Source organism: Chiloscyllium plagiosum, chromosome 36, assembly GCF_004010195.1.
Source record: "Chiloscyllium plagiosum isolate BGI_BamShark_2017 chromosome 36, ASM401019v2, whole genome shotgun sequence".
NCBI classification, from domain to species: Eukaryota; Metazoa; Chordata; class Chondrichthyes; order Orectolobiformes; family Hemiscylliidae; genus Chiloscyllium; species Chiloscyllium plagiosum.
In genome coordinates, this window is record NC_057745.1 from 2,138,483 (window position 1) to 2,151,120 (window position 12,638).

The 12,638-nt window shown below is 41.6% G+C and overlaps 1 protein-coding gene across 6 annotated transcripts in view; it reads left to right on the forward strand.

Moving 5' to 3' along the window:
• The window catches only part of LOC122540891 (uveal autoantigen with coiled-coil domains and ankyrin repeats protein-like), a 155,177-nt gene that overhangs the window by 28,401 nt on the left and 114,138 nt on the right, over positions 1-12,638 (forward strand). For 4 of the 6 annotated variants that reach the window (XM_043677131.1, XM_043677139.1, XM_043677137.1 and 1 more), the window contains exon 1: positions 11,499-11,540. The exons of the other annotated variants lie outside the window; for them this stretch is intronic. In XM_043677131.1, the coding sequence (XP_043533066.1) occupies positions 11,514-11,540 (27 nt within the window). In that variant the 5' untranslated portion in view covers positions 11,499-11,513. Of the gene's footprint in view, positions 1-11,498; positions 11,541-12,638 lie in introns of those variants that run through there. 6 annotated transcript variants of the gene reach the window in all.

The window sequence follows — 12,638 nt, forward strand, 5'->3', positions numbered from 1 at the left end:
GGAGACCGTGCAGGGTCAGTCGGTTTTGCAAGGAATGTAGGTAGCGGCGCATACCTCAGGGACACCCGGACCAACCAACCCAACTACCCCGTGGCTCAACACTTCAACTCCCCCTCCCACTCCACCAAGGACATGCAGGTCCTTGGATTCCTCCATCGCCAGACCATAGCAACACGACGGCTGGAGGAAGAGCGCCTCATCTACTGCCTGGGAATCCTCCAACCACAAGGGATGAACTCAGATTTCTCTAGATTCCTCATTTCCCCTCCCCCCACCTTGTCTCAGTCCCAACCCTCGAGCTCAGCACCACCTTCCTAACCCGCAATCTTCTTCCTGACCTCTCCGCCCCCACCCCCACTCCGGCCTATCACCCTCACCTTAACCTCCTTCCACCTATCGCATTTCCAACACCTATTCCCCAAGTCCCTCCTCCCTACTTTTTATCTTAGCCTGCTTGGCACACTCTCCTCATTCCTGAAGAAGGGCTTATGCCCGAAACGTCGATTCTCCTGCTCCTTGGATGCTGTCTGACCTGCTGCGCTTAACAAGTCACATCCCTGAGATAATCTTCATGTCCAGGCAAGTTTTGATGAAACCACTAAAATGCAAACAAACAAGTTTCCTGGACATATCTTTGGGACATTATTAAAATGGAAAAGGCCTTTCCTTGCGGTTAATGGCTTCAGTTCATCAAACAAATCAAGAAAATCTCTTTCAAAAATACCTTGCAGAATGACCTGAGTTGAAATCCAGAGAATGGGGGTGAACAGTTGTAAGTTACCATGACAGTTAATGAAGGGACAACACGTTGGAGCATATTTACTCTACAATAACAGGGCCATCAGAAACCATTTGAAAGGACAATGGAAAAAGGTGATCTGGTCAACTGACAGAATTAGACTTTGAAAAAGGAGATTTAATAAAGCCCATTTTTGGTGCAGAAACATGGGCAGAGAGAGGAGGTTAGCCTTGTCCTCTTGGTCTGAGCACTGAGACCAGGGCTTTGACATTTCATATATGGACTGAAATGGAACAAGAGAAAAAGACTACAAACAACATGTAGATTCCTGATGAAGGGCTTATGCCAGAAACGTCGATTCTCCTGCTCCTTGGATGCTGCCTGACCTGCTGTGCTTTTCCAGCACCCACACTCTAGACTCTGATCTGCAGTCCTCGAATTCTCCTACAAACAACATGCAGAAGTGCCTCTCTTCCTAAAATGACCAGAGTCTTCTTTGCTGGACCAAAAGAGAGTCACAGCCCTACACTGTATCTAAACATCACTCTAGTAAAAGCAAGTGTGACAAAACAAAATCTGGACCCCTTAAGATCTAAATGTGTACTATTTTTCTAATTACAATTCATTTTTGCAGCCTGCATGCATGTGCAGGAGTGTGTGAGTAGTGATTGTACATATCAACAGACACCAATGCTGAACAGTATTTACCTTCTTTCAAAAAGTTAGGAGAAAACCTGTAATTTATGTGCCCTAAAAAAATGCAACACTTGCTTTTTAAAGCACTGTTATTAATCATTTAAAAATTGGAAAAAGGGGGAAATCATCCCTGTGGTCTCTCCCTTTGTCCACAATAATGTGCACCTTTGAGTTCAAATGGTTTTAAGTGTTCATAATTAACATGCATAATCCAAGGTTTTAAATTAATTCAGATACAAGTGAAAAGGACTCAGCGGAGCACGGGTCTCTGTCACATGTGCCATTTATTTACAGATAACCAGCTCTTCCTTCAGGCTTTTCCATGCTACATGTCACTAACTACAAAGCTGAAGAATTTTTTTTTAAAATTAAGTTTCCTTCTCAGAAAAAGTACATGTTCAATCCACGACCAACAAACTGCTCTGAGAAATCTTCACATTTTAACAGCTGAGATAATCCACAACATTCTAAAACAAATCAGCAAAATTCACAATATTAAAAAATTCATAAATCCATTTTAAAAATTCCGGATGTAGACCTGCATCTAGGTTAAAAACTAACCAGTTCTTCGTCATGTCACATCCTGTGCACCAAGTTTCAGTGAAATCTGTCCGCTAGTTTTTGAGATATATAGTTTACAGACAGACAGACAGAAAAACAAGCAAGATAATTACCTCCTCACCTCTTCAGTGGTGGAGATAACTATAATTTCATAATTACACTATAGTCTGCAACTCGATACCTGTCAATTACATCCCAGACTGATAGTTTCCAGGAATGAATAAAAAATTCTGACCTTTGGAGAATTCTATCGAAGTTAACCCTGATGGTCAAGTTTCAAGCAAAGCTGATAAGCACCACCACTTACTTCATACTCCTAACTCTCCTAAGATCTCTCACTGAGGTATTGCTCCTGCGGGCCTGAGGCATCACCTTCACCACTTGGTGAGGTGAGGTGTTTAAGCAGTCATGACATTAAATATAAGGTTGGGAGTGCTAATTATGAAATGCACATTCCAGTAAGGAATCATTGTAACAGTGTCAATGAACCCAAATCATGGCTGATCATAGAATCATAGAGATGTACAGAACAGAAACAGACCCCTCGGTCCAAACTGTCCATGCCGATCAGATATCTCGACCCACCTGCCAGCACCCGGCCCATATCCCTCCAAACCCTTCCTATTCATATACCCATCCAAATGCCTCTTAAATGTTGCAATTGTACCAACCTCCATCACTTCCTCTGGCAGCTCATTCCATATGTGAAATAGTTGCCTCTTTTATATCTTTCCCCTCTCACCCTAAACCTATGGACTCCCCAACCCCAGGGAAGAGACTTTGTCTATCCTATCCATGCCCCTCATAATTTTGTAAACCTCTATAAGATGCTGCCTGACATGCTGCGCTTTTCCAGCAACACATTTTCAGCTCTGATCTCCAGCATCTGCAGTCCCCACTTTCTCCTCGATGTGTCTTGTTACTCCATAGCAGGAAAGCAAAGATCATTTGACCTTTTAACTTTATTTTTCTTTTAAAGTCCCTTTCAAGTTTATCCTTTGTAAGTCCATGGTTGATAATATTTGTTGTTTTTGAGATCCGTGCCGGACACTTCATCCTGACTCTGAGGTTTGCTAGACAGTGAAGTATAAGCTTTATAAACTTTGACAGCTTAGTTTAGATAAAATAGCATTTCTTTTTGCTCAAAGTGTGGTGCTGGAAAAGCATGGCAGGTCAAGCAGCATCCGAGGAGCAGGAGTGCCAACGTTTCGGGCATAAGCCCTTCATCAGGAATGTTCTTTTTGCTGCCAGTTAATTGTGGCTCCGTTTTGGGTTAGCACTTTGAATTAATTCAGTGTTTTAACAAAAGTGCAGCTATTTTGAATGTATGTACCTTGTTTTTGTAAAATCGAGTGCAGCAACACAGTAAGGTGATCTCTGTTTGAAAATGAATTTGTGCCTTTATACCATGACTACTTCCTGCCAGGAATTCTTTGTATGTAGTTAATTGCTTTGAGGTGTGCCACAGTGGCTTTTTAATAGACTGACTATACTTTGCAAGGACATAGTTGTAGTAAAATTTTAAAAGCACAATCTTTTCTTTTCCCTTTTTTAAAGGGAACCAGTCTAAGTTAGACCATGCTATTTTTTAAAAAAAGTGAATTCTTTTAAGCTATGAAAGGACTTGACAAAATATGAGTGAAGATGAGTCTATTTGTGGCATGGGAGTCAAAAATAAGGGGCCATACAGATAGGACAGTTACAAAGGAATCCAGTGAAGTTTTCAGGAGAAACCTTTTGGAAATTGACAAGAATGTGAACTTTTTTCAGAACATAGGAACAGGATAGGCCCTTTTAGCTCCCTGAACCTGTTCCACCATTCAATGAGATCATTGCTGATCTGTGGCCTAACTCCACCTGCCTTTGGTCCATAATCCTCTTAGACCTTTGCTTGACAAAACATTATTTGCTGCTGTATGAGGTGTGTGGCATAGACACATAGATAGACATGAAGGGGAGAAAGGAATAGAAGATTATGTTGAAAAGTGAGATGAAGTAGAGTTTGAGCAGGCTCTTGTTGAGCATAAAGGTAGACATGGACCTGTAAACTATTTTTGGACAGTTTGCTATTCTGTGTAATGAGGCTCAAGTGCTTTGTTAAATTTCCACGTAAGTTGTGTTAAATACATGAGAGATCATGACTATTACTGTGCAGTAATATTTAATGAAGGATCTGAACCTTAAACAATGGCTGTTCTTACTAAGTTGCTACCTCTTTCTGCTGAATGCTTCCAGCAATTTGTTTCTTAGTGCAGTTTCCTTTTTTTATTTCAGTGGCTGTGTCTCTCTGTTGTAGATGTAGAAACCTATGCTAGACATTAACTACTGACCTTGGATTTTGACAATAAACTGATACATAAAAGGTGTATGTTTGTAAATGGCTGGAGAGATACCAATTATGTTTCTACTCTCTCCTCCATGGAAAGATTGCCTTTACAATCTGAGCAGCTGTGCATCATAAAAGACAAATGCTAAGGAGAGCATAATTCACATCAGCTTTTATTAAAATTTGTTTTGTAGATTAATTTTATTTGTGACCGTTCACAGGCTGCCAGATTGCTTCACATTCTTCCAGTTTTGTAGGTCAGTGTTGACCTGGTATTCAGTCACTGCCTGTTCTGCAGCATCTGTTGACTAATTGTTGATCAATCAGACTTTTACGTAAGAGCCTTGTTAATTGAAGTGGTTTAGGATGAGTAGCCGATAGTTTAGTGGCACATGTGGCCATCGAAGGCCCATTGTTGCTTCCAAACAATTTTTTGTTTTACACATGTTGGTGATTTTCAGAAGTTACCCACAAACAAAACATAGGTTTAACTTTGTAGGAGCAGATATTGGAATCTGTACTGAAAACAACAAATTAGTTTTTATTCCTACTCTCAACTCTGCCTAAGTGGATAGTACTCTTGCCATCACCTCTGAAGGTGGTGTGTTCAGTTTCCCATTCTGAACATTTGAGTCCGGCATTGGGCTGATCCTCCTAGTGCAGTAATGAGGGAGTGCTGTGCTGTTGGAGGAGTTGCATTTCAGATGAGACATTACATTGAGTCCCTGACACCTCCCTGGGGTGGACCAAAAAGATCCCACGTGACAATTTTATTATCACCAATGTTTATCCCTCAACCTGTGTCACTAAAACAGCATTTTGTGGTAATCTCTAATCACATTTGGTCCCTTTACTGTTTGTGGGACCTTGATCAATGCTACAATCCAACTGTGTGACTCTTCAATGGTTGGTTGTAAATCAACCTCTGATGTCCTAGGTTAGTGAAAGGTGCTATCTAAATGCGAGTGCTTTCTTCACGATTGAGAGGATTTGTTTTGAAATATGTTGACCTGCAACTTTTAAAGTTGATAACCTGCTGTTCCGAAAGTGATTAAAAATGAAAACTATTAGTTAATTAAAAATGTGGTCCTGGTTAGTGAAAACATTTGCAGGGGCTAAATCTGTAGTTAGGTTATGTAACCACAAGTAACTTGACACTAGCGTAGACCCTATAAACACATGCATGATGTAACTATAATCTTCATGCCAAGCTCTGCAGGAGACGCATCAAGATGGGTTATGTGGAGACGTCTGTCTGCAATGACGTGTAAAAATTGCTATTTTGAAAACAGTGATATGAATATTGCAGGATTTATGTTTGGAATGATAGAAGTGTAATGTGTAAATATATATGCAGGACTATTTGAATTTGAAATCCGAAACCTTGAGCACAGCTGTACTCACAGACCATGTCTGACTGAAATGAAAATCCCAAGATTAAAGGAAAATGAAGGTGTAAGAAATTACCTGTTCTAGAAATTTAGGATTTTTAAAAATATAAATAAGTATTGTTTCCATCAAACAGTGATCTTTGGAAATTCATGGGTTAACAGAGTAATCATCTGACTTTATTAGGGAAGAGTTCCATTGCTGTAATGATTTAGGAGGTAAGGGTCCTCCAGAGAACGTGGTGGACCTGTTTATTGATTCATGGGGTATGGACATCACTGGCTGTTTGCATTTATTGTCCATCCCTAGTTGCCCTTGAGGTGATGGTGAGCTGCCTCCTTGAATCACTGCAATCGGTTTGCAATAAGTAGATCAAATGCCCTGATGAAGGGAATTCCAGAGTTTTGAGCCAGTAGCACTGAAGGAACAGCGATATACTTCCAAGTTTGGATAGTGAGTGGTTTGGAAGGGTATGTGCAGGTGATGGTATTCTCATGTAGTTACTGCCCTTATTCCTGTCAATGGTAGAGTTTGAGGGTGTGGAAGATGCTGTCCAAGGAACCTTGGTGAATTTCTATAGTGCATCTTGTAGATAGTACACACTGCTGCGATGAAACATCTCTTTGGAGAGGGTGAATGTCTGTGGATGTTGTTTGAGCCTCCACTGTATTTTCATTATTTTTAGTTTGATCAATTTTGTGGACTTCCTTTTACCACAAGCTGCTTTCATGAAGAGAACAGATTAAGCAAGTTTGTTCGTGAGGCTAGGCATGGAAGTTAATTGAAGGCTGTTTCTTTATTGTGGGGAACGCAATGGCCTAGTGATATTATTGCTGGAATGTTAATCCAGAGACCCAGGAATTTGAATTCATTAACTATCTGGAATTAAGGGTCCTAATGACCACAAAACAATTGTTGATTGTCAGGAAAAACCCATCTGGTTCACCAGTGTCCTTTTGGGAAGGAAACTGCCATCCTTACCTGGTCTGGCCTGCATGTGACTCCAGACCAAAACAATGTGGTTGCCCCTGGGTAATTAGGGGTGGGCAGTAAATGGTGGCCTAGCCAGTGATGTCCTCATCTCTCAAATGACTTTTTAAAAAAAAATTGTGTTCCTATAGACACAGCGAACAGCATTAAGTTAAACAGGTAGCAGTTTTTATAATTTTTTCATTTATCCTTTAGCTATTGCTTTTGTCTGTTCTTTTGTGTGAGTGGGGCCTGAAAAACAAATGTTTTAGGTTTAAAACATAAACATTAATTAAATTATCATGTTTAATTTTTTTCTCTGCTAAATTTATTATGTATTCAATAAATAGTTAAGACTTAGGCTCAATCCTAAGTCAGGGTGAAAGTGAGGACTGCAGATGCTGGAGATGAGAAGTTAAGAGTGTGGTGCTGGAAAACCATAGCAGGTCAGGCAGCAACCAAGGAGCTGGAGAGTCAACGTTTCGGGCAAGAGCGCTTCATCATCTCTTGCTCCCCGGATGCTGTCTGACCTGCTGCGCTTTTCCAGCACCACAGTCTCGACTCGAGTCTCCAACATCTGCAGTCCTCACCTTTCTCCTGGTTGATTTTGATCTCGCTGCAAAGCCTTTTCCAAAGATGCCTACCTTGAAGAAGTTCTCCTCCTCTCTCTACAAGGAATCCCTGATGAAGGGTTTTTGCCCAAAATGTTGATTCTCCTGCTCCTCAGCAGCTGCCTGACCTGCTGTGCTTTTCCAGCACCACACACTCTACTCAAACTCAGTTGAATCACTAATTTTACCTTGGTTTTCCTAACATATTTTTCATAGCTTGGTTCTGTCACATGAACATTGTTTGAGGAAGCAATTAGCTTTCAGTTGTTCTGTGATTGCATGCTACCTCTGTACATCTACTGGAAGTGACATTTGGTTCTGCAGATGTAGCATTCTTTTGTCATAGCTGGGCACTGCTTGTACCATTGAGGGTTTTGTCTTGCATCTGACTCTGAGGATCTGCTGATTGGTCTGCTTGTTGTGTTGGCTTGTCATGTGTGTCTTTATGGTGTCCATGCCTGACACAGTGGATGAGTTCTCTTGTTCTTGATATGTTGGTCATTCTGTTGCACATTGTCTGAAGGTCTTTCTGGCTTATGGCTATGGCTAAACTTGAATAGACTTCTCCAGAGGCACAACACAGGACTGTAATAGGTCTGACAAACACTCATGAACAATTCTAAAAACAGTTTTCTCTCTTGCTTGCGCTCTTGCTCTCTCTCGAGACTGATTTCAAAGCCCCACAGCCCCAATTTCACAGAGATCTGATTCTGAACATGGAATCTCTACATGTGGAAAGAGGCCATTCAGCCTCTCCAGTCTGCACAGACCCACTGAAGGCCATCCTGCCCAGACCAAGTCCATCCCTATGTTACCCATGGCTAACCCACCCATCTTGCACAACCCTGGACACTATGGGCAATTTAGCATGGCCAATCCACCCTAACCAGCACATCTTTGGACTTTGAGAGAAAACGCAGGGAGAATGTGTAAACTCCACACAGGCAGTCGCCCGAGTTTGGAATTGAACCTGGGTCCCTGGTGCTCTGAGCAGCAGTGCTAACCACCGACCCACTGTGCCACCTCTATTCTCAGAGAGTTGGTGCAGACTTGATGAGCTGAATGGCCTCTCTTTCTGCACTGCAGGGATTCTATTCTAGATGAAGGCCTGAGACCCGCCTGATTAGCTGAAGATCTGGTGGTTGTTTGCGGGTGTCTCAATACCTTTTTTCAGATAGTACATAATTGGTCAGTCAAATTTGGGAGATTCCAACTCTGGTACTGCAGCTTAGTGTTACATAATTCAGTAAGTTCTAGATCGAAGACTACTGACTTTGTTTGTTTGTTTGTTTGTTTATTGCTGGATACATGGACATATCCCAGAAATTTCCCACATCCACAATTATGTTTTCCTGGAACACTCATGATGACTGATTACTCAGTACTCTGCTTCCATTTATTATAACTCTCTCGCATCTGATTTTGCTTGGCACAGATGATGACACCATCCTTCTCAGCAGGGTTTTTTTTTGGTCGCAGGAGTCCAGCGACTGTGCCAAGGTTTGAGTGCACAGCCCAGGCCAAAGCAGAGAAATACAGTCAGAGTGGAGAATTCTGTTGTGCTTCAGATGAGAAGCTCAATGAGGATTCTTCATGTTTGCCCATAGCAGACCTCCTGGGTGTCCAGTCAACCTTGCTCAGGCTATACCACCAGAGGCAAAATATGCCAAGTCAGCAAATCTTGGATCCTGTTGTGTTGCTGTGCTATTGCTTGTTTTTACATCCCCCACCTTGACCTTATACCCGACCTCTTTCTCAGTTCTTAATCCTACAGTGCTCTGTGATCTACCATTTTGGCTCATTACGCTTTCTTGATTTTTAATTGCTTCCCCACTGATGGCTGTTACTACTACAGCTGGCTAGGTCTAAGCTGAGGTATCCCCCCCCTTTTGAGCCTCCCTGTGCCTCTTTTCTTCCTTTTTAAAGATGCTCCTTGTGACTAAAGGTTCAGTCACCTGTCTTAATATCTTTACATGGTTCTCAAATTATGTTCAGTGGCAACTAGGGATATTTAACTCATGAGGTTGCAATACAATCACAAGTTATTATTGGGCATGGTGATTTTTTTTTATTGTTTTGAAACGTGCACACAGTTTTGAGGGGTTTTTGAGAGATGGGGTAAGTGTTATATAAATGCAAGTTTTAAAAATGGGCGGTAGCACATTTTGTGTCAAAAATTAAAGTTTGTGCTACAAAACGTGCAAATTGTACGTGAGTTTTTCTCAAACTGTCATTTTTTAAAATTAGAATTATAAAGTGACAGAGGTGTACAGCACGAAAACAGGTCCAACCTGTCCAAGCCAACCAGGTTTCCTAAACTGAACTAGTACCATTTGCAAATGCTTTGCCCATATCCCTCCAAACATTTCCTATTCATGTGCCTGTCCAAATGTCCTTGAAATTAATATCCCAGTTTGTAGGTTTTCTACGTTACAATATCCATGTCCCAATTGCAGGTCATAAGGAGGCTGGTCTAATTTGGTACATACCACTCGATGGGTATAATTTTGCTTTTTGCATTTTTTCTACCCTGTCGGAATTTTCAATTGGTGCCAATATTGAAACAAGACCTAGTCCTAATATGTATAGTGCGTCTGCCAGTTACTGTATTTAGAGGCAGCAGTCCAGCCAAATCACAAGGGAGAGCTGAGCAATGTCAATTGCTTAAGTGTAAACTGGGCGTTCCACAGTGAATTGCCAGTTCCTGTCTGGTCTAACAAAGTTTCTTGTGTTCTGTTAAAGGTTGTCATCAATTTTTGCAGCTGCAGTTCAATATAAAGCAAAGTTTGTTTGTCGCACTTTAAGGTTGCTGCTCACTTATCTTCGTTGGCTCGTGCCTAATTCAGAACTCCATCACTACAATTGACTGCGATCTCTGTGCTCCTCCGGTTCTAGTTTCTTGCACGTCTCTGGCTTCTATTTAGTTGAAGAAGAGTTGTACTGGACTCTAAATGTTAACTTCTATTTCACTCTTCACAGATATTGCCAGATCTGCTGAGATTCTCCAACATTTTCTATTTTTAGCTGAATTAGCAACACTGTGGGAAGTGGGTGGTGATCTGTCCTGTGAAGATTGAAGGGATGTTTTTGTAGTTTTGCAGATTAGTTTAACAGAAGGCTTGTGTTTTATAATTGTTGAGGTGAACAACACGTGGGGGAACTTCTTAAAACAAAAAGTGGTTGTTGGTTTGTGTATAGCACATCGTGGACTTATTATGCATTTTGTTTTCTGCTTGCATATTAAATTCATTAAGTAATATTTTGGCTGTGATTTTGTTTTCATGAGCATGAAACAACTGAACTCGTTTTCAGCAATCTGTTATTGTATCAGTTTTCAAAAATTTGGATATTGCCAGCATCTGGAACTGCAATTTATTTATTTTTGTAAGTGGGCGGTGGATGTTGCTGGATGGCCAGCATGTATTGCCTGTCCCTAGTTGCCCTCCAGTTATGAAGGTGTTAAGTTACGTTTGCTCTGTTGTTTCCATGTGAGTTGAAACTTTATTGCTGGAACAGCACAGCAGGTCAGGCAGCATCCAGGGAACAGGAGATTCGACGTTTCGGGCACAGGCCCTTCTGGTAACATTTTAACTTCGATGTCTTGATTCCAGCAACTGTTCAGAACGATCTCCGCTACAATGTTGTGCAGTTACAGTAAAATCTCCAGTGTATCCGGATGATTTGAAAGTGACATGTTGCAGCAATGATTCCTAACATTTTCTAGCTCCTGGCTTTTGCCTTATGGAGTCATAAAGCAGTTGCTTGGCTCCTCTACTCCTTTCCACTTGAAGCAGTGATAATAGAGTTGTACATTTAATTAACGTGCACTAACATTTCATGCACCTTTTAGGATGGAATCAGGCTAGACGTGCATCAGTGCCTTCTGCATTCACTAGTTCTTGTGAATTCCAAAAAAAGCAGAATGACCCAACGAAGAGTAGGAGAGCATGGTACCAATACAAGCTTGTTATCCAAGAAACTCGCTAAATCAAAGTAGCATTGTGAGGAATACGATGCACCTGTACCCCTGTAGTGCCCACTGGCTTCTAAAGGTCTGTATTGTGCTGGAGGTCACTGCCTGCTCCCCCTCAATGGAGCCCTGAACTAGAGTTGCAGACAGTCAGGCACAATGACCCCTCCACGCCCCGCTGCCTGTTTTGATAAATTCTGTAAATTCAGTATAATCCTGGATGAGTGAATGAGATGGTCTGGTTACCAGCAAATGTCTTTGATCTTTCATAATGGAAAGGTAAGAGCAAAACAACAAAAAAGAAAAATTTTAAAGTGAAGAGACAGAAGTGTGGTTTTAATATGTCTCTGAAAAGTGAAGCAAAATTATTAATATGAAATTATAAAGTTGAGGTTAACTAGAAAAATGATTAAAGTCTCAGCAGAGAAGAGAGAGAGAGGGTGGTATTTGGAGAATGTGCTTTAATATCTGATAAAACCCTGCTAATGAGTGGGAGTGACGAGTAATGGTGTGAAATTCAATCCTGTTATCTGTTGCTTCATGCTGAGCAGATTGTTCCCAGTAAAAGGAGTTGTAATGAACTGTAAAATGGTAAGAAAGGAAGCAAGCTTAAACAGGGGACCAGAGAATGATTGTTCTTTTGCAGGAGGAATATCCTAGAATCACTTCTCAAATATTTAAGAGGAGCTGAAAGGTGGTGAACAGAAGTTTGAGGTTTGTGGAGCAAGATAGGTTAATGCTTCCTTCAAATTGAACTGGCACCCAAGATCGCACTCCCTCGTGCTCTCACTCTCCCTGTTTTGTTGTTTTCTCGTTCCTTTTCCAGTCTGCCTCTTCTCTCCATTCTTCCTTCATTAGATTAGATTACTTAGTGTGGAAACGGGCCCAACAAGTCCACACTGACCCTCCGAAGAGCAACCCACCCAGACCCATTCCCCTACATTTACCCCTTCACCTAACATTACGGGCAATTTAGCATGGTCAATTCACCTAATCTGCACATTTTCGGACTGTGGGAAGAAACCGGAGCACCCGGAGGAAACCCACGTAGACACAGGGAGAATGTGCAAACTCCACACAGGTAAAAACAATGACTGCAGATGCTGGAAACCAGATTCTGGATTAGTGGTGCTGGAAGAGCACAGCAGTTCAGGCAACATCCGAGGAGCAGTAAAATCGACGTTTCGGGCAAAAGCCCCTCATCAGGAATAAAGGCAGAGAGCCTGAAGGGCAGGGCATCAATGTGGACTTCAATAGTTTTCTCATTTCCCCTTGCCCCACCTCACCCTAGTTCCAAACTTCCAGCTCAGCACTGTCCCCTTGACTTGTCCTACCTGCCTATCTTCTTTTCCACCTATCCACTCCACCCTCCTCCCT